At 46.3% G+C, this 21209-nt stretch overlaps 1 protein-coding gene across 4 annotated transcripts in view; it reads left to right on the top strand.

The window, feature by feature from the left end:
* ATP11A (ATPase phospholipid transporting 11A) overlaps positions 1-21209 on the top strand; it is a 381664-nt gene that overhangs the window by 348119 nt on the left and 12336 nt on the right. For 3 of the 4 annotated variants that reach the window (XM_030201529.1, XM_030201532.1, XM_030201531.1), the window contains exon 28: positions 20574-20739. In XM_030201529.1, the coding sequence (XP_030057389.1) occupies positions 20574-20739 (166 nt within the window). Of the gene's footprint in view, positions 1-9924; positions 9981-20573; positions 20740-21209 lie in introns of those variants that run through there. The other variant, XM_030201533.1, reaches the window with a different exon arrangement.

Below are 21209 nucleotides of genomic sequence, written 5' to 3'. Positions count from 1 at the left end.
ACGTCCTTAAGGGCGTTTATTTCGATGTTTATTTAAACATTTATTGCAGCTACTCACTGGGACACCAGTTCGTTACAGCTCGGAGCGGAAAGCAGGTAATTTTTACCTTTTTGTAGCGGGCAGGGGGTTCCCCGATTGATCTCCACGTGGCCTATGGCATCGGAGGGCGAGGGCGCAAAGAATCGCTCCCCGGATCGCGTGTGCGCTTCTAGAGGGGATGCGGGGGTCTTAAAGCCTGATTCGCCCTTGTTGGGTGACAGTTTGGAGACCGATGAGTGTCCCGGTTCTTCCTCCGGTGTGGCGGTTTTTCCCGCCATAAACGCCCATCCCCCGCTGCTCGCCTCCGCCATCTTGGCCGGCCACGCTGCTCGGACGGCTTCTTCTTGGGCCGCCCTTGAGGTGGGAGACGTTAATGCCATGAACGCCCTTAATTTGGGCGACGGCAAAAAAGCGGCTAAAGTTAAGCGCCGTTCTTCCCGCGCGGCTCCTTCGCGGAGTGTCGCGCCGGACGCCATCTTGGATGCGCAGCATGTCTCTCCCCCGCTCTTGCGAGCGCCGGTTGAGGGGGCGTCTAGGGCTGTGGCCCAGGCTGCGGAAGTGCATAGTCTGGGGGGTTTCTCCCCTGAGTTTATTTTGCTGCTGCATCAGGCCTTCCTTATGCAAGACGCTACCCCTGCTCCCTCGTCTGATAAAGAGGTTGAGGCCCCAGGAAGTAAACGCCCTCGGGTGGATTCCCAGGCCTTGGAGGACTTTGTCTCCTCCGATGTAGATGAGGGCAGCGTATCTGAGTTCTCCCAACGGTCCTTTGGGGATTCCTTGGAGGAGACGGATTCCCACTCAGATGGAGCGGATGACCCCTCTGCAGCGCGGATCTTTCGCTCAGAGGATTTGCCCAACCTGTTATTGCAGGCCATGAGCATTTTGAAGATTTCCTCTCCGGAGGACGTCTCTCCCTCAGCCCCTGTTGGCTCCGCCATTATGCTGGGGACGAAGCGCCCGCCTAGAACCTTCCACGTGCATGATGCCATGCACACCTTTGATTTCGGCTCAATGGGATTTCCCGGAAGCGAGCCTCAAAGTGGCTAGGGCTATGTCCCGCCTCTATCCTTTGCCTGAAAGTGAACGTGAGGCCTTTCTGTGGCCTACCGTGGATTCTTTAATCACTGCGGTGACTAAGAAAACGGCGTTGCCGGTGGAAGGTGGCACGACCCTAAAGGACGCCCAAGACAGAAGATTGGAGGCGGCCTTAAGGTCGTCCTTTGAGGCGGCTGCTTTAAGTTTGCAGGCCTCAGTGTGCGGCTCCTATGTGGCTAGGGCGTGCCTGACTATGGTGCAGCGGGCTTCCCCCTCGGATCCTTCCTTGAGGGCTGATTGGCCGGCCCTGGAATCGGGCTTGGCCTATTTGGCAGACTTGCTGTATGATGTCTTGAGAGCCTCGGCTAAAGGTATGGCTCAGACAATCTCTGCGCGGCGGTGGCTTTGGCTGAAGTATTGGTCTGCTGACCACGCCTCTAAGTCCCGCCTGGCTAAATTGCCTTTTAAAGGCAAGCTGCTCTTGGGGTCGAGCTGGACAAAATCGTGACCGATCTCGGCACGTCTAAGGGCAAGAGGTTACCAGAGGTCGGGGCTCGGCGCCCAGGTACCTCCAGAGGACGGTTTCAGGAAGCCCGTCTGTACCGCCCGGGCAGGTCGGGCTCTTCTGCCCCCTCTTCCTTCAAGAGGAACTTCTCCCCCAAGCAGCATTCCTTTCGCAGAGACCGCCGTCCCGGAGGTGCGCCCTCCAGTCCTCCCCCAGGGTCTCGTACCCAATGACGGGGCCTTGGTCCACGCCCCAGTGCAGATTGGAGGACGGCTGTCCTCGTTTCTGGGCGAGTGGACCAGAGTAACTTCAGACGCTTAGGTGCTGGAAGTCATCAGAGACGGCTACAAGCTAGAGTTCTGCCGACCCTTAAGAGACGGGTTTGTACTCTCTCCCTGCAAGTCTCCGGTCAAAGCTGTGGCAGTGCAGCAGACTTTGGACAATCTGATCCGCCTGGGCGCGGTCGTTCCGGTGCCAGTAAATCAGCTTGGCAAGGGACGTTACTCCATTTACTTTGTGGTACCAAAGAAAGGAGGTTCTGTCCGGCCTATCCTCGACCTCAAAGGGGTCATTCGGGCCTTGAAAGTTCGGCACTTTCGCATGGAGACTCTCCGCTCTGTTATAGCGGCAGTGAAGGCAGGGGAGTTCCTGGCATCCTTGGACATCAAGGAAGCTTACTTGCATATTCCCATCTGGCCTCCTCATCAACGCTTTCTGCGTTTTGCAGTCCTGGGCCGACACTTCCAGTTCAGAGCCCTCCCGTTCGGGTTGGCTACTGCTCCGCGGACCTTCTCCAAAGTAATGGTGGTCATCGCGGCCTTCCTGAGAAAGGAAGGAGTCCAAGTCCATCCTTAACTGGACGACTGGTTGATCCGAGCCCCCTCTTATGCAGAGTGCGGCAAAGCTGTGGACCGGGTGATTGCTCTTTTGAGCTCCCTGGGATGGATCATCAACTGGGAGGAAAGCCAGCTGCGCCCGACTCAGTCCCTGGAGTATCTGGGAGTTCGTTTCGACACCCAAGTGGGCAGAGTGTTCCTGCTGGACAATTGGATTGTCAAACTTCAGGCTCAGGTGGACCAGTTCCTAGAAGCCTCTCCTCTTCGGGCTTGGGACTATGTGCAGCTGTTGGGCTCTATGATGGCCACGATGGAAGTAGTGCCCTGGGCCAGGGCTCATATGAGACCACTCCAACACTCTCTGCTGCAGCGCTGGACTCCAGTGTCGGAGGATTATGTTGTGCGCCTTCCCTTGGACCCAGCAGTGCGCAAGGCGCTGAGCTGGTGGCTGAAGACAGACAAGTTGTCTGCAGGAATGCCTCTTGTGACCCCGGAGTGGATTGTGGTCACGACGGACGCCTCTTTGTCGGGCTGGGGAGCCCACTGCTTGGGAAGGACAGCGCAGGGGCTTTGGTCTCCTGCAGAGGCAAGTGGTCTATCAACCTCCTGGAACTCAGAGCCATTCGGTTGGCGCTTTTGGAGTTCCTCCCGGTACTGGCGCTGAAGCCAGTACGGGTCCTGTCGGACAATGCCACAGCTGTGGCCTATGTCAATCGCCAAGGAGGTACCAAGAGCGCCCCTCTAGCCAAGGAGGCTATGAATCTTTGCCAGTGGGCGGAAGCGAACCTGGAACAGCTGTCAGCGGCCCACATTGCCAGAGTCATGAATGTCAAGGCGGACTTTCTTAGTCGCCATACCTTGGATCCCGGAGAGTGACAGCTATCGGCTCAGGCATTCTTGGACATCATGAAGCGCTGGGGCCAGCCGAGCCTAGATCTGATGGCGTCATCGGCCAATTGCCAAGTGCCGCGCTTTTTCAGCAGAGGACGGGACCCTCGATCTCTGGGAGTAGATGCTCTCCTCCAACAGTGGCCGACACAGGAGCTTCTCTATGTGTTCCCGCCCTGGCCCATGTTGGGCAGGGTGCTAGACCGGGTGACAAAGCATCCGGGCCGGGTAATCCTGCCAGCGGAGCAGGGCCTGTTGCATCAGGGTCCCGTGGTGATGGAGGATCCCTCCCCTTTTGGTCTGACGGCCTGACTATTGAGCGGCAGCGTCTGAGGAAGAAGGGCTTCTCAGACAAGGTCATCGCCACTATGCTGAGAGCGAGGAAGCGCTCTACTTCTACTGCTTACGCCAGGGTTTGGCGTACCTTTGCAGCGTGGTGTGAAGCAGGCTCACTTTCTCCCTTCACTGCTCCGATTTCTTCAGTGTTGGCGTTCCTGCAAGAAGGTCTGGAGAAAGGCCTGTCGCTCAGTTCCCTTAAAGTCCAGGTAGCGGCTCTGGCTTGCTTCAGGGGCCGCCTGAAGGGTGCTTCCCTGGCTTCGCAGCCAGATGTGGTGCGTTTTCTCAAGGGAGTTAATCACCTGCGCCCTCCTCTGCATTCAGTGGTGCCTGCGTGGAATCTCAACCTGGTGCTAAGAGCCTTGCAGAAGCCGCCTTTTGAACCCTTGTCAAGGGCATATCTGAAAGACCTGACGTTGAAAGCAGTCTTTTTGGTGGCTATCACTTCAGCCAGAAGAGTTTCCGAGCTCCAGGCGCTCTCTTGTCGAGAGCCTTTTCTGCAGTTCACTGAGGCAGGAGTGTCTATTCGCACAGTGCCTTCCTTCCTGCCCAAGATTGTTTCTCGCTTCCATATGATTCAGCAGCTCTGTCTCCCTTCCTTTCGTAGGGAGGTCTACCCAGAGGAATACTCTGCTCTCAAATATCTGGATGCGAGACGAGTCGTCATCAGATACTTGGAAGTGACCAATGATTTCCGGAAGTCGGATCATCTGTTTGTCCTGTTTGCAGGTCCTCGTAAGGGTCTGCAGGCTGCTAAGCCTACAGTGGCAAGATGGGTCAAGGAAGCCATTGCAGCGGCTTATGTGGCCGCGGGGAAGGTGCCGCCTATCCAGCTGAAGGCTCACTCCACTAGAGCTCAGGCGGCCTCGATGGCAGAGGCCGGGTCCGTCTCCTTGGAAGAGATTTGCAAGGCGGCAACTTGGGCATCGGCCCATACCTTCTCCAGGCATTACCGCTTGGCTGTGGCTGCTCGGGCGGAGGCCCGGTTTGGAGCTTCAGTGTTGCGGTCAGGGATTTCTATGTCCCGCCCTGGGTGAGTACTGCTTCGGTACATCCCACCAGTCTATGGAAAGATCAGCTTGATGATATGGAAGGTAAAATTATGTATCATACCTGATAATTTTCTTTCCATTAATCATAGCTGATCAATCCATAGCCCCTCCCAGATATCTGTACTGTTTATATTCTGGTTGCATTTCAGGTGCAAGTTTAGTCTTCAGTTCAGGAGGACTTCGTGTTCAAGTTTTTTCAATTGGATTCTTCAAGAGTTGAGACGAGTTTGTGTTACAGTGAGCTGCTGCATTCCTCTCCCCTCCGTTTTACGGGGCTGGATTGAGACCTAAATTCTGCCGGCGTTCCCTCCCGCTTCGGGCGGTTGTAGGGCAGCTTTGTACCCCTCCCGCTTCGGCGGTGTTAGGGTCAGTCAGCTCCTCCCGCGGTTGCGGTTGCAGGATAAGCCAGATCCCCCCGCATCAGCGGGTGTGGTGTCCCTCCCCCACTCCGCGGGGATGAGCTGGACGGATTCCCCTCCCCCACTTGTGTGGGGATGAGCTGGGTTAATTCCCCTCTCCCGTTTCGGCGGTGGTGAGCTGGGCAGAGTGTCCCTTTGTGGGTGTAATTCTCTAAGTGCTGAGTCCTGCGGATGGAGCTTGGATATCGACATACTGAGGAGTTTCCGGCAGCACATGACCACATATAGGGAGGCAAAAGGATTGCTCTCTATCTCCACCTGCTGGTAGATGGACACAACCCACCAGCAGTGTTGCCAGGTGGGCGGTTTTACCGCCCAATTGGGCGGTTTTCCGCGACCCGCCGCGGGAAATTTTTGCCCGCGGCGGGTTGCGGTTTTTTGGGCGGCTTTTTGGGTTTCTGTGCGGTTTTTCGGGCGGCTTTTTGCCTTTTTCGGCCGCGGGGGGGCGGGGTTAGTGACGTTTTTTGGGCGGGGTTAGTGACGTTTTGGGCGGGCCGATGACGTGGGAGGCGGGGCCGATGACGTAGGAGGCGGGGCCGATGACGGGGAGGCGGGGCCGATGACGGGGGAGGCGGGGCCGGTGACGGGGGAGGCGGGGCCGGTGACGGCGGGGGGCGGGGCCGGTGACGGCGGGGGCGGGGGTGATGACGGGGGGGTGGGGGTGTCAGGGGCGGGGTTTGTGTTTGGTCGGGTTTTGGGCTGGTTTTTGGGCTGGATTGGGCTAGAAAAAAATTTTCCACCTGGCAACCCTGCCCACCAGTCTATGGATTGATCAGCTATGATTAATGGAAAGAAAATTATCAGGTATGATACATAATTTTACCTTCTCCCCAGCTTGCAGGCAGAATTTGTTGTTAGGTAAAGCACAGACTTGCTGTCTGTCAAGTTTTTTGGTGACATACCAGTCCCGACACATTGGTTGAGAATCATTGACATAGTGTAAGCATTTGAAGGAGAGAAAGAAAAAAAAAAAAAACTTATGGTAGTTCACTGATGAACATTTTATATTCTGCCCCTCATTTGCATGGAGGCAGGCTGTTTGTTGTTTATGTATTTAGTAGGTGTTAATACCAGCTTACATTATCTGTAATGAGATGGCATTTGGCCCTTTAACAACAAATTCCTGTAATCCTGTAGTTTGCTGTAATAAGCTTGCTCAGAGCACATGTCAAATTCTCTGTTGGCTTGCCTTGTTCTGTGTATGCATGTCAGGCTAGTTGCCCCCCACCCCACCAAGTCTGTAAGTTAGTGTACAGTATAGTATGTCTCCTCTGTGAACTCAAACTGCCTATGCTGTTTTCTGTTGTATGATCCTTTCAATCTACTGTGCTCTATCAAGATTTCACCAGTGTAAAATTATTAACAGTATTACTACTCTGTGGCTGAAAGCCTCCTAGCCTCTTTTACGAGAGAGAGAGAGAGATAGAGATGGTTGAGAACAGACTCTGTTTGCATGGCAAAAACTCTTGTCCAGCACATCTGAATTGTAAGTTCTTTAATACTGTAATCAAACAAGAAATAAGATTTTGGTTCAAGGGTTCAGAGTCTTCTCATAGTGATGTTCTATATTCTGGTGACAGAGGCAATTAAAGACACAGAACCTCACACAGACCCTGCAGGGGAGAATGAATCCCAATATTCTGGCACCTCTAGAAGTTCTAGAACTTCAGAATCACGTAGGACAAGCCATTCCAGCAGGTCCTCACTATTAAATTGCAAATGTAAGCAGAGGCCGCCAAAAGTTCTTTATAGTTGGCAAAAAGCAGCCATAAAACGTTTGAGAATCTTAGAATGCAAGAAAGGAAACAGAAAGCTGCACACAAAGAAATTGAGTTGAGCATTGCCTTGGAGGTGCTCCATCAAGAGAAAAAAGTGGCTGCCTTTGAGGTCCAAATTAGTGTACTTGAAGCAGCCAGAAACCAGGATTTGGGGGGGGGGGGGGGGGGGGATAGAGCCAGCTTAGCCACATTACCTTTGAAGTTCATGAGAAGCAAACTGCAGCTTATGTGAAGGCTCGTACCCTAGCACATGAAGGTACACAGTCACAGACTGACTAGGAAAAGTTATCAGATTTTGAGAAACTGTTTCTCCATACCACAGTCTAGCATGCCTGAAAGAAGCAAGCCTAAGGCAAAGCACACCATGGAGGTGAGCTGCCACCACAGTGATCCACATGCTCACACGCATATGGATGTGTTACCACTGGCTTTTGCTCCAGGAAAGTGTACCGATGGAAACACTTAATTTCAACCACAGACTCTGATGCTGCACAGGTACTGGACTCAAACAAAGATTAAGCAGTTATACTCAGCTAAACACACTGTGATTAAGCAGTTGCACTCAGCTAAACACACTATGATTAAGCAAAAGGCACCGACGAGTCAAACTCCACGCCTGACTCCATACAAACTGCAGCAAACAACCAGCCACAAGTACCTACTGCAGTGGCGTTCCGACCCTAGCTGACACCCGGGGCGGATCGCCGATGCAACCCCCCCCCCCCCCCCCCCCCCGGCGAAATGACACCCCCCCCCCGGGTGCACGCCGCTGGGGGGGGGGGGGGTGCAGCGGCGCGCGCCTGTTGCCCTGTCTCAGTCCGAGTTCGCAATTCGCATGTGTTCACTGCTCCCTCTGAGTCTGCCCCAGAACAGGTTACTTCCTGTTCCGGGGCAGACTCAGAGGGAGCAGTGAACACATGCGAATTGCGAACTCGGACTGAGACAGGGCAACAGGCGCGCGCCGCTGCACCCCCCCAGCGGCGTGCACCTGGGGTGGACTTCCCCCACTGCCCCCCCCCCTTGGTCCGCCACTGACCTACTGCCATCGTGCTAGAAACTTCAGAGAGAGAAGATTTAAGAACATAGATGGCTCGCAGAAAGATGGTGAACATGGGGTTTATCCAGTTCAGTGACTGCCCTGAAAAGTATAGAAGATGGAAATCTGACTTTATGGATACCATAGCAAGTATGATGTTCACCCCAAAGCAAGAAATGAACCTGATAATAAAATGGCTAGGAACTGAGTCAATTCTTAATGTCACCAGTATCCAGATCTTTAATATTTTTATATAAATTTTTATGCTGTGCTCAGTCACACTGTCGTGCCCGTTATACCAAAACTGAAAGGTTTCACAGTCACTAAACATCATCGCACATGCCCTTCCTTCCTTCCATTTACAATGCGAGTGAAATACTCTGAATGTTATATACTGTAAAAATTTATAGGAGAATGAAACTTATCTTGATTGGCGATGTGCGCTGACTGTGGCACCTCCAGACCTCATAAAACTAGTGCTTTGTGATTAAAATTCTGACTCCATAATAATCCCCAACGTGGAGCCACGTTTCACTTCAAAGCTTTTTCAAGGGAATTAATCTTCAATCTATCACAAAACAGGGGAGATATCTAAATGTACTCCTCCCTGCAGTTAAAGCTGTTGATATCCAACACCAGGTTTATTGTTTCAATCCCATACTTGATTTAGGAACTGAGTCAGCCAATTTTATGAAAAGGGATTAAAGGTGCATATTTACATGACACCGCCAGGGGTTTGAAAGAAATGTGGCTTGACCAGCATTATGGCAGCCAAGAAGCTATCCAAAGGCACTGATGAAGAGAATAAAGAGTTTACCAAAGGTTACAAATAGAGATAGTGGAAGCAAAGCTGATCAGAATCTTCCAGGATATAGTTTGGGCCATAAACTAGGATTATAACAAGGCTGCCATATCCAGCAGATAGCCAAGACCTGTCGCTTCTTCCTCTACAACAGTAGCAAAATTTGCCCCTTCCTCTCTGAGCACACCACCCGAACTCTCATCCACTCTCTCATTACCTCTCGCCTTGACTACTGCAACCTACTTCTCACCGGCCTCCCACTTAGCCACCTATCCCCCCTTCAGTCCATCCAGAACTCTTCCGCCTTGACCAATATACTCATATCACCCCTCTCCTCAAGTCACTTCACTGGCTTCCGATCAGATACCGCATACAGTTCAAGGTTCTCCTACTAACCTACAAATGCACTCGATCTGCAGCCCCTCCTTACCTCTCTACCCTCATCTCCTCTTACGTCCCTACCCGTAACCTCCACTCTCAAGACAAATCCCTCCTTTCAGTACCCTTCTCCACCACTGCCAACTCTAGGCTCCGCCCTTTCTGCCTCGCCTCACCCCATGCTTGGAACAAACTCCCTGAGCCCATACGCCAGGCCCCCTCCCTACCCATCTTCAAATCATTGCTCAAAGCCCACCTCTTCAATGTCGCTTTCGGCACCTAATCACAACACCTCTACTCAGGAAATCTAGACTACCCCAACTTGACATTTCGTCCTTTAGATTGTAAGCTCTTCTGAGCAGGGACCGTCCTTAGTTATTAATTTGTACAGCGCTGCGTAACCCTAGTAGCGCTCTAGAAATGTTAAGTAGTAGTAGTGTGATAAGAGAGAAATGGTCATCGTTAGGCACAAAGTATAAAGACAACTAAGACATTTCTTCCCTTCACAGTCTTTGTGAAGTTTATCTGAGATTAGCAAAAAGGAGACACTATCTCAGCTTCATGTAAAGATGTATGTCATCATAGATGAACAGAGAAATCAGACCTTGGCAAGGTCAGAATTTTTAGACGTGACATCTGGGAGATTGCTATCCTTACAGTCTCGAGAACTGTACAGGGATGACAAAGAGGACAGGGAAAAGACCAAATGGATACAACGCCCCATAGGCCTATGAACTCACTGTGGGATGGGTGATAGTAGGTGACATCTGCCTTACTAAGGAGACCAAGTATAGTTGTATACAAAACCTGTGTCTTGCAGAATGGATGCACCATCTTGTTCAAGCCTTGTCATACCCATCTGCACATAAAGGAGGTTTTCAGATGGGAAGAACCAGATCCTGGCTCGACCATCAGTCAGAACATCTGGGGAATTCAGTGTTCTGAGTCACCAAGGATGATGGCAAACTGACTCTTTCAGTAGAAGACAGAGAGTTCTTGAGAATCATGTATAAGGAATTCTATAAAGGTGAGACAAGTTGGATAGCTCCTGTTTAACTTTCTGCCCTCTCCCAGGTATAAAGGTACTAGTTACCTGTAACCTGGAATGTCCAGGACGCCAGGGATTATGGTCCTAGCGCCACCAGGTGGAGAGACAGAAAGACAAAGAAGGCTATAGTAATATGAGAATTATCAGTAATTGTTTATTACACTTACCAATCAGGAATACAATTAGAATAAGCAATATAATTAATTCTCATATGAGACAGCAACCGGGACACAAACGTGACCTCTTACATTAACTCTCTGATTGCCTCTGTCCATAATTCTCCTTTTATACCTTTTTCTCCCATAGGCTAGTATTGGAAATACAAAGTCAGCATATTTCAGTAAATTCTAGTAAATTCTTACAGAAGCAAAGCTCTTCCTAACATATTTGCTTATCATAAGTAAGGGTCAGCAAGGTTATGCTACTTTGCAAAAACCATCTTCCCAGCAGCAAAAGTTATGTCTCCTTCATTATCTGCTTCCATGGTCAGCAGCAAATTTCCCCTTACAGTATTCTCTTGCCACACATATCTTTGTTATGACTCCATATCTGCCTGTCTCCTCAACAGAAAGGGCAAGCTGACATGAGACTCACATTCTGTGTAATTTCTTATGATTTAACTTCTTAGTAATTCTTAACCTGTTCATAGCCTGTTCACAGAGGCTTAGTTTTGCTCAAAATTCTTAGTTACTGTTGTAAAGTTATTTTGTGGTTCATGACCTGTATGTCCCATATAAACACTCCTCTACCATTTTGGACACCCAGATCCTGACTCCCAAATAACAGCAAACATTCTCTTTGCTCACTTCATTGCAGAAGACTCTAAGAAGGAAAAACAGTACTTTATAGCATTCATGTAAAACATGCTGGATAATGGCCATACAAAGCCAGCTGCACCATTAAAAGACAATGAAGAATGTTGGTACTTACCTATCTTTGGCATGTATCATCCACATAAACCAGGCCAGATCAGGTTTGTTTGATTCCATATTGCTTTCTGGGCCTGTGGTGTGAAAAGAGCAGATTACATAATAAATGTCCTTTGAGAAATACTTTATTCATGTGAGGTTCTTGTGACATCAACCAGGAGATGAGAGTTCATATCATTGATAACGGTTCATCACCTGCAGTAGCACCGTACAGGTTTGCACAGCACAAGAAGGAGGAGTTTTTTGGTAGTGTGCTCAGAAAGGAAGGGATGGATTTTGGTAATATTATATAGAAAGAAACAGGTTTTAGCAGTCTGTTGGATATATATGTAAATGCCATGCACTTATATCCCTGCAACACTCAGTACTGCCTGTCACAAAAAGATATACATCTTCTCAGACACTTCTGAAGAAGCCATAGCTGCAGTGGCATACTTGAAAGCTACAGATGCAGATGAGCTATCTCATGTGGGATTCATCTATGGCAAAGCTAACTTAGAACCACAACCCAGTCCTACCATTCCACACTTAGAATTGTGTGGAGCAGGGCTGGCAGTAGAGATTGCAGAGATGATGGTAAGTGAAATGGACATTCAAGTAGTCAGTCAATTTTTACACTGACAGTAAAAAGTCGTCCTGGACTACATCTACAACCAAGGCAGGAGATTTTACGTGTACATCAGCAACAGAGTTGAATGTATATGAAAGTCAACGCGACCAGAAAGGTGGCAGTACGTGCCAACTAACCAAAACCCTACAGACTGTGCCACCAAAGCTGTGCCAGAATCCCATCTAATGGAAAGCATGTGGTTATAAGGACCAGTTACCTTCTAAAACCTGACCACAATCCAGCTATGGAGAACACTTTTGAGCCTATAAGATCTGATGCAGAGATCTGTCCCGAGATGAACATTCTTACCACCATTGGTGCCATCAGTTTATCAACCATCTGATAAAAGATCATACACTTATTATCAAAGTGCCATCAGAGATGCAGAACTGCAGTTCATCAATGACAGCTTGGCACTACTTGGGAACTTCAACACCAGACTCCCATGGATGTCAGAAAACTACTTCAACAGAGCTATCACTGAGACATGAACTCAGTGGACAGTTGTCCACTCCAGAAACTCAGAGACTTTCTCTTTTGTGTTTGGTTTTTGTATTGTCTGCCTCTTGTATCAGCTCCTGTGAGAGTGCTAGAGAGAAGGCACTGGCACGACAGAGAATTTGAGACAAACAAGGAGTTGGGAACCTTCAAGATCCAGCATTATTAATAGACTTTGCATGCTTGCAATGTTGATAGTTTGAGAAATTAAATAGTGGTATCTACCCATACCAAGTGTGGATTGTCCTGCTCCCCTTTTGCACGGAGGAAGGCTGTTTATTGTTTATATATTAGGCATTGTTTATACCAGCTGACATTAATTCTAAAATGGCGGCATTCTAATGTGGGTGGTCCATTGCCTTAATTGTCTTTTTCCAGCTGCCTGTAAGTGTAGCTATTGGTGTTTGCTGTAGGAGGTTCTAACCCTTCCAGCTGGCCTTCTTACATGGCACTTGTGTGCTGCAGATGCCATCAATGTGCAGTTTTATCCATAAGTGGCCTGTAGGCAGTAGTGATGGAGACTGGTCAGCTGGAATCCAGAGGCAGTAGTTGTGGGGTGTGGACGACTGCTCAGTGAGTGAAGCCATTCCCTCAGAGGAGGTCTATGGATTATATTGGACTCACGGTTGAACACTTGGTATCATCATAGGAGTGCAGATTTAGCTGGATTTGGATCTATAAACTTTTGAGGGCTGCCTGGACAGGTTTGTTTTTTCCTGTTCCGGTTGCATAACACATCTGTCTGCAGTTTCAGCAAATCTCTCTCTTGCTGGAAACGTCTGTGGGAGGAACTTAGGAGTGGTGAGGCTATCTCACTGCCTTTCATTCACAGAGGCTGGAAGAGCTGGCAGTGGGTTCAAAGGTTCCTGGACACCTACAGGACTTGGTGCTGAATATCATCTCTTCACTGTTCCATAGTCTTGTACTACCTCTTGTGCCATTATATTGCACTGGATGCTTTCATCAGTCTCGCTACACTGCTTCTGGCTCTTCTTGTTATTGCTAGGTCCTCTCATTCATGTACTAGAGGAACAACACTATTCCTGTGATCATTTTCCACAGAATTCGGGTTTGAGGGCATGATCTCCCTTTCAAACTACTCTTGGGCGAAGAAATTCTTCCTTCAAATGTCACTTAGTCACTGTAAATCTTTTAAACCATGCTTCCCCTTCCTATTTGCCTATCCCTGTGGGTTATATTAATGCCAGATCAGTCACGAACAAGATTGAGGTCATCAAACACTGGATCGTGGAGGAGCATCTTGGTTTGCTGCTACTTACAGAAACTTGGTTATATGCAGCTGATGACCCTTTGTTCAGTGACTTGTGTCCTCCAGGTTACAAGATTCTTCACCAGTTGAGATGTGGGAAGAGAGGAGGCAGTAATTTATTGGTCTTTTTTAACATTGCACTGGCCTTTCATTACAATTTTCCTGGTCTAGATAATCTAATAACAAAACATAATATTCCCAATGAAAAAAAAAGGGGTTGTTTAAGAAATTGGTGTTATATAGTCCAAAAATATGGGAGCAAGAATCCCACTAACCTCTGAGGAAGAGGAACTAAAACAAGAAATAATATCGTATTACAAAATAAGCAAGTGAGCAGTCCTATTAACATAAATGACTCAGGGTGTTTAAAAGTGTCTCATGAGTCATCTGTTTCAGTGCCTTTCTCTTACAAAAAAAAAATTGTAATTGAGACGCTTCATAAAAAACATAGGTATGATTGTCCAAACAAATAACACATCTGCATGGATATCTTAACTGAAACTTAGTGCCTATATCTAATACTCTTTGTTTGAAGGTTCAGTAACTATTTTCGTCTGGATTGTGTAGATTTAGATATATCAAGAAATATGGGGATTTTTGCCTCAAAGAAAAAAAAATCTAGTCCTTAGATTTAAAGTAAAGTTGCATTAAAGCTTCCTTATCCTGATGAAAAACAAAAGTTACTGACAACATGGACCTTAGTTTAACCTCTTTTTATGATCTCTCTAGTATATCTGTATGGTTCAGACTGAAGAACTTTCACCATTGAAGATTCTCTGTCAGGTGTAGATTGCTTCTTAGAAACTGGTAGAAAGTAAATTCTGTGTAAAGGAGGGAATTCCTCAGTAGAATATTAAATACCTCTTGAAGGTACTTATAAAACATTTCTGTAAAGGAGGGAATTCCTCAGTAGAATATTAAATATCTCTTGAAGGTACTTATAAAACATTTCTTTAGGTGGCATTGAGATTAACTGAGGAAAATTTATAGAAACAAATTCAAAAATCGAATATAGTCCTCAGTTTTCTATTTTCCTTTGAAACAATAAATGGTCTTTTATTAGTCTGAGAGATCTTAATCTGATTTACTTGGCCTGTTAACTCCTCAATCCTCCCTCCTTGTGTCTTCAATATCTCTTCAGCTTTCTGGACATTAAGTGAGTTCTCAGCCAGTGCTGGAAATACTAAGGAAACATACCTTATATATAGATTCCAATCCAGCCCAGATAGTCCAAAGTCACCTCTGAAGGTTTTACCGGGGGAGTACAAACCCCTGCCCTGGTTACCTGAGAAAGGTGAGGGGTGCTGGGGGGGGGGGGGGGGGGGTCTGCTGTGCCTTGTTAGTAATAGATACATCCTGAAAGGGGTTTCGCCAAGGGAAAGTGAGGAGTAGCACTAGCTACAGCTTCTTTTAAATATACCAGAAAGATGTATCTGCATATGTACTAGATTGGAAGTATGCAGATTGCCATTGGTATCATGTTAACTTATTGTCCTCCACTAGGGGGAATAGGAAGCCAGGATAAGGTACTGTACTGTATACTTGGCAGAAATTTGATTTGCTACACTGGAAGAAGCAGGCCTACACTGGTGAAGGTATTTACTCATGTTATGAGTTACATCTTTGATTTATTATTGTCCCTGAATCGATATTGAACTCAAGAAGGTTGGGTTGGGCAGACGTCCTGTGGTAATTTTTCCATTTACATGCGCCACCCATTTATTTTTGTAGCGTTGAGGGTGGAGAATAAGTGTATTCTGCCTCAGAAAAATCAGGGCAGTTGAAAGTTAGTGGCTGTTCATGGGACACCAAATCTACTAATGTCAGCCCCAGAGGAAGTTCTACAGAGTGTCCAGAAAAAAAGGGATCCCTTACATAGTTTCAAAATAATTTGCAATTGTTTAAACATTTAGTATCTTTGAAAATACATTAGTTAAATGATTTTTTATTATTATTGAATTCATAATTTGTGTTCAAAGTGTCCTTCTTCAACCTTGATACATTCACAAAGTCTTTGACACCACTGATTAAATGTCATTCTGCTATAATAGATCTTAATGGTCACTTCCTGAATGATGACATTTTGAAAACGGGGATCATCCAGTTTTTACAGCATCTTGCGGTAACACCTATCAATAAAAGTAATAATTTTTTAATAATAGTATGTTTGTTTTTGGGTTATTTGGAAAAATGTTGGGGATCTTGATTTTTTCCAGACACCATATATATTAGCTAAAATGTAATAAATGCTTCCTTGATACTGGGCTGTTGACCTGCTCTTCATTCAAAGAATCTATTATTGATCCCCTTCTTACGAAACCTTTACATTGTTCACTTTCCAATTAGCCAGTTAAGAAGGTGGTTGTTACTCAGGTAGGTAGAAGGTAAGTGCCTTTTTGAAGGGAAATGGCAGACTGGATATTGTTCAGTCTTTATATAGATCAATGTGTGGCACAGAATCTGTGCTAGCAACAGTTATGGATAACGGTACCAAGTTGTCCTTTTTATTAGATCTACACAGTGCATTTGATTTAGTAAATCATAAGGGGTTGTTAAGGAGATATGAGTTGCTGGTTCTCATGGGACATGTTAATTGTTGCATAAGATTGTTTCTGATGGGAGAATCTAGTGTGGTAGGGTAAGGGAGAGGGCCTCAATATTCTATAAGATGAGCTGTAGAGTTCTGCAGGGTTCTATCCTTTTTCCTTGGTTACTTCATCTATTTTAAGTACCTTTAGGGCAACTGATAAGGTCCTTTTGGCTCAGAGTGTGCATACTCACCTTATTTCCCAGTAGTGCACACTATTTATCACACAGGAAACAAAATTTTCCCATGTCACATCGTGGAAAATGTAGTCATTGACATTTTCCATGTCATTTCAAATTAATGAATAATAATAAAAAAGGTAGACTGATAGAAAACATTAACACATGTTTGCAGCAATACAAGCTTTGAAACGCAGAACAGAGAGCCAAGTACTGTTTTTAAATAAAAGTATTTAAGAAGGGGAATTCCATCACCCCTTGTTTTTTAGCTTTGACCCCTGACGCAGCCTGAGGGCGAAACGTGGCCACATCTGGTTGGTTTTTTGATTCATACCAATAAATTATTTCATGTGTTAATGTTTTCTATTAGTCTACTTTTTTATTATTATTCTACCATAGTAAGGAGACTGTTGCCTTTTTTGTTTGATTTCAAATTAATGGACATCTCTGAGAGAATACATTTCACATCTCTTCACTCATAGAGCAACTTCTTACTTATTTGAATTTAATGGAAGCTTACCTACACATCCCCATAAGGAAGTCTCATCAGTATTACCTGAGGTTTGTTATCTTACATAAGTACATAAGTGTTGCCATACTGGGACAGACAGAAGATCCTTCAAACCCAGTATCCTATTTCCAACAGTGGCCGATCCAGGTCACAAGTAACTGGCAAGATCCCAAAGCAGTACATTTTATGCTGCTTATCCCAGAAATAAACAGTGGATTTCCCAAGTCCATTTTAATAATGGCTTATGGACTTTTCTTTTAGAAAGATAACCAAACCTTTTTTAAACCCCGCTAAGCTAACTGGTTTTACCACATTCTCTGGCAATGAATTCCAGAGTTTAATTACATGTTGAGTGATGGAATATTTTCTTCAATTTGTTTTACTTTGTAGCTTCATTGCATGCCCCCTAGTCCTAGTATTTTTGGAAAGAGTAAACAAGTGATTCACGTCTACCCGTTCCACTCTACTCAGTAGTTTATATACCTCTATCATATCTCCCGTCAGCCTTCTTTTCTCCAAGCTGAAGAGCTCAAGCCATTTCAGCCTTTCCTCATAGGGAAGTCATGAGTGGAGGAGTGGCCTAGTGGTTAGCATGGTGGACCTTGGTCCTGGGGAACTGGGTTCGATTCCCACTGCAGGCACAGGCAGCTCCTTGTGACTCTAGGCAAGTCACTTAACCCTCCATTGCCGCAGGTACAAATAAGTACCTGTATATAATATGTAAGCCGCATTGAACCTGCTGAGTGGGAAAGCGCAGGGTACAAATGTAACAAAATAAATAAAATACAAAATAAAATCTCATCCCCTTTATCATTTTCATTGCCCTTCTCTGCACCTTTTCTAATTCCACTATATCTTTTTTGAGATGCTGTGACCAGAATTGCACACAGTATTCAAGGTGCGGTTGCACCATGGAACGATACAAAGCAGTGGCGTACCAAGGGGGGGCGGTTCGCCCCGGGTGCACGCCGCTGGGGGGGTGCCGCAGCGCGCGCCTGCTGCGAGAATTCGCTAACTTCTCTTGTTCGCTGCAGCTCCCTCTGCCACGGAACAGTTTACTTCCTGTTCCGGGGCAGAGGGAGCTGCAGCAAACGAGCAAAGTTAGTAAACTCGCAGCAGGCGCGCGCTGCGGCACCCCCCCCCCCCCCCCCAGCGGCATGCACCCGGGGGGGCTCTTTCGCGGGGGGGGGGGGGCTTTCACCGGGGGGTGTCCGCGCTGCATCGGGGGGTGCCGCACCCGGGGGGTGGGGCACCTCCCCGGGTGTCCGCCCCCTAGGAAGGCCACTGATACAAAGGCACAACATCCTCATTTTTATTTTCCATTCATTTCCTAATAATACTTAACATTCTGTTTGCTTTCTTTGCTGCTGCAGCACACTAAGCAGAGGGTTTCAAAGTATCGTCAACGATGACTCCTAGATCCTTTTCTTGGTCGGTGACTCCTAACGTGGAACCTTGCATCACGTAGCTATAGTTTGGGCTCCTCTTTCCCCACATGCATCACTTTGAACTTGCTCACATTAAACATCATCCACTATCTTGGAACAGCAATTCCAGTTTTGTGCCTACAGTTGAACTGGTCATGACACCATGTACATTTACAAAGTTGGTGGTGGTGGTGGCAGGCAGTCACCTTATGCAAAGAGAGAATTTTGGTCCACCTTATTTAGATGATTCATTAATAAGAGCAAAGTCATTCCTAGAAATTGAAACAGTTGCACAGTGAGTGGTACACTTTTTAAGAGTTGGGATAGGTTATTTCTCCAAGAGTAACCTTGTCCCAAATGGAATTTTTGATTTTTGAAGACTGAGAAGATTTCTGTTCTGAGATTGTAGCTTTGCCCTTCTGACCATGGGAAGAAATATGTTGCCTTGGAGGTTTTTAGTCTTCACAAATGAATGGGCTAGCACTACCTTCATGAATTGGAATTGATGGCTTCAACCTTAGAGTTAGTGCTATGGGCTGGGAATCACCTGAGACCTATACAGAGGTCTCTTCTCTTCTCTCTTGAAGGTCTCCACAAGGTCAAGAGTTCCACCTTGTTCTGCCATTAGCACCGGAGGACAGAGACATTCTCATTAGGTGGTGACCTATTTAGCTAGGTGAATTTCAGATTTTCAGGCCTTGTCCTCGGGAGAACCATTTTTGGTCTTTATCAAGGAAAAGGTTGTGCAGACTAGTTCCATACTTCCTTCCCAAAAGGTGTCATCCTTCTAGGTAAGGATCTTAAAAATAAGAGTAGTGCAGTTGCCTTGTTGCCTTGCTCACATTGAATGTGGTATGCATATTGAAGTATCTAAAGAGTATGAAGGCAATAAAGAAATCAGATACTCTTTATTCTGTTCATATAACCTGTAAAGCATCAGTGGGTTTGAGACTCTTCTTTCTGTATATATTCTCTGTGGTCATCCTGTTCTAGAACTTTTGAAAACCCATTCTAAAGAGGTCAATATGCTTTTTGGATGGCGTTCTCCCTAGTTCCTCTTCAAGAAATTTGCAAAGTGGCAACCTAGACATCTATGCATTATTTTGTTTGTCACTACAAATTGGATGTTCAAGCTTGAATTGGTGCAGCCCTTGGGGCCAAAGTATTAGCAGAAGGGATTTGTCTCCCATCCTCAGTAAGTACTGCTTTGATACATGGTCTGGTGGGATGATAAAGAAGGGTTGCATGGGGTTCTTAACTGATGACTCAGTAGTTCTCGGTCTCGACCTGCTGGCAGGACAACACAAACCCAAGAGTCTGGACTGATGTGGAAGAACTCAAAATTAGCAGATGAGCTAATTTTCCTTTACACATGTAAATGACAGCAAAACAGCGAAGCATTAACAGCATGCATAAGTAGCACAGCATGTAAATGCAAGGTGTGCAGCATGGCAGGACCATATGTGGTATTATCAGTTACATTCCCCACTTATAGAATACCATATACAGTATTTGCTGTGCCTGCAGATACATCTGATCTACTGCTAGAGTAACTGCAGGTACCTAGATTTTAGGCACCCCTGTGTCCAGATACCATTCTAAAATATGCTCTCACCACGCAGCATCAGGGCACCTAAAAGTAGGTGCCCACTTAGGGGCCCTTTTACAATGCTGCAGTAGAGCTACCGTGGCGTTGTCGTATGCTAAATCAGGAGCCCAGCGGTAGTTACCATCCCCAGTATGCGCCATTTCTGTTGAGACAAAATATATATATATATATTTTTTTTTTTGTAGCACTGGGACTTGCTGCCAGGTTAGCATGGGAGCCCTTACCATCACCTAAATAGGTGGTGGTAAGGGCTTCCCCCAGAAATGGCCACATGCCAGTCCCTGTGATTAGCACAGGGACATTTCTTTGTTTTTGGCCAAAACCAACCTTTTACCTGCTGCGGGAAAAGGGGGCCTCGGCGCACGGCAAAACAATGCGCCAACGCCAGTGCAGGCCCCCTTTTATCACAGCTTGTTAAAAGGGGCCCTTACCCCTTTAGAAAGTAGACTCTTAGAAGGAACTTTTGTTTCCACACAGTCTGGGTAGGTAGTGGTACCTTCTATTGAATTGAATGTTGTAGTACATAAGGTATTTTGATCTAAAAAGTTCATGTTGTACATCATTTTTCTTGTTCTATGGAAATATATTGCTACCTACAAAGAATCTGTTCTCTCTGGACCAATACACTGGAAGTATATGCTTGTATGTCATATTTCCTCAGTAGGGGCTTGAAGATACGGAGCATATGTTTAGATTTGGGTTTTTAAAATTAAAGAATCATGCAGGATATTTTTCATGCTTATGTTCTCATATATTTACTGTAAAAAAAAGAAACCAAAACTTTTTTTTTTGTTTTTTTAGGCCTTTTCTCAATTATCAGAGGATGTACTATGTATTCATCAAAATGCTTTCTAGTGGTCCTGCCTGGCTGGGAATTATTTTGCTCGTAATTGTCAGCCTTCTTCCAGATATTATCAAAAAGGTTATCTTCAGACAGCTATGGCCTACAACAACAGAAAAAATCCAGGTAAAAAAATGCCTCTCGTGGGCTTTTCTTTTTTTTCCCCCCATTTATTTAGAAAAACAAGGCAAGGGGGCTACTGGCCTTATTTAGTCATGGGAAGGTTTTGCTGTCAGAAATAATGCTTTAAGTATTGAGGATCTGGAGATAATTGATATGTAGAAGGATTAGAAATAAAATGAATAAGAGTAGTGACAACAAACTGTCCTTGGTCAGTACAAATAATCTGTTTTGCAGAGGCACATCATGATGAGCTCTGGCGCAGCTAGGTGGGGTACCAGAGGAGCAACCGCTCCCCCAAACAGACTTCAGACGGCGCCGGCACCTCTTTTTTTTTAGGCAGTCTCATCTACGCAGTGCAAGCACGCATCTCTCTGTTCCCCCTGGCATAACAACCTGGCTGCGCTTCTGGATGAGCTCATTTTTATTTGGAATTTAAACAAAAAGTGTATGTGTGTGTATGTGTGTGTATGTAT

The sequence above is a fragment of the Microcaecilia unicolor genome, chromosome 4 (genome assembly GCF_901765095.1).
Source record: "Microcaecilia unicolor chromosome 4, aMicUni1.1, whole genome shotgun sequence".
Taxonomy (NCBI): domain Eukaryota; kingdom Metazoa; phylum Chordata; class Amphibia; order Gymnophiona; family Siphonopidae; genus Microcaecilia; species Microcaecilia unicolor.
This window is presented reverse-complemented; position numbering and strand designations above follow the sequence as displayed.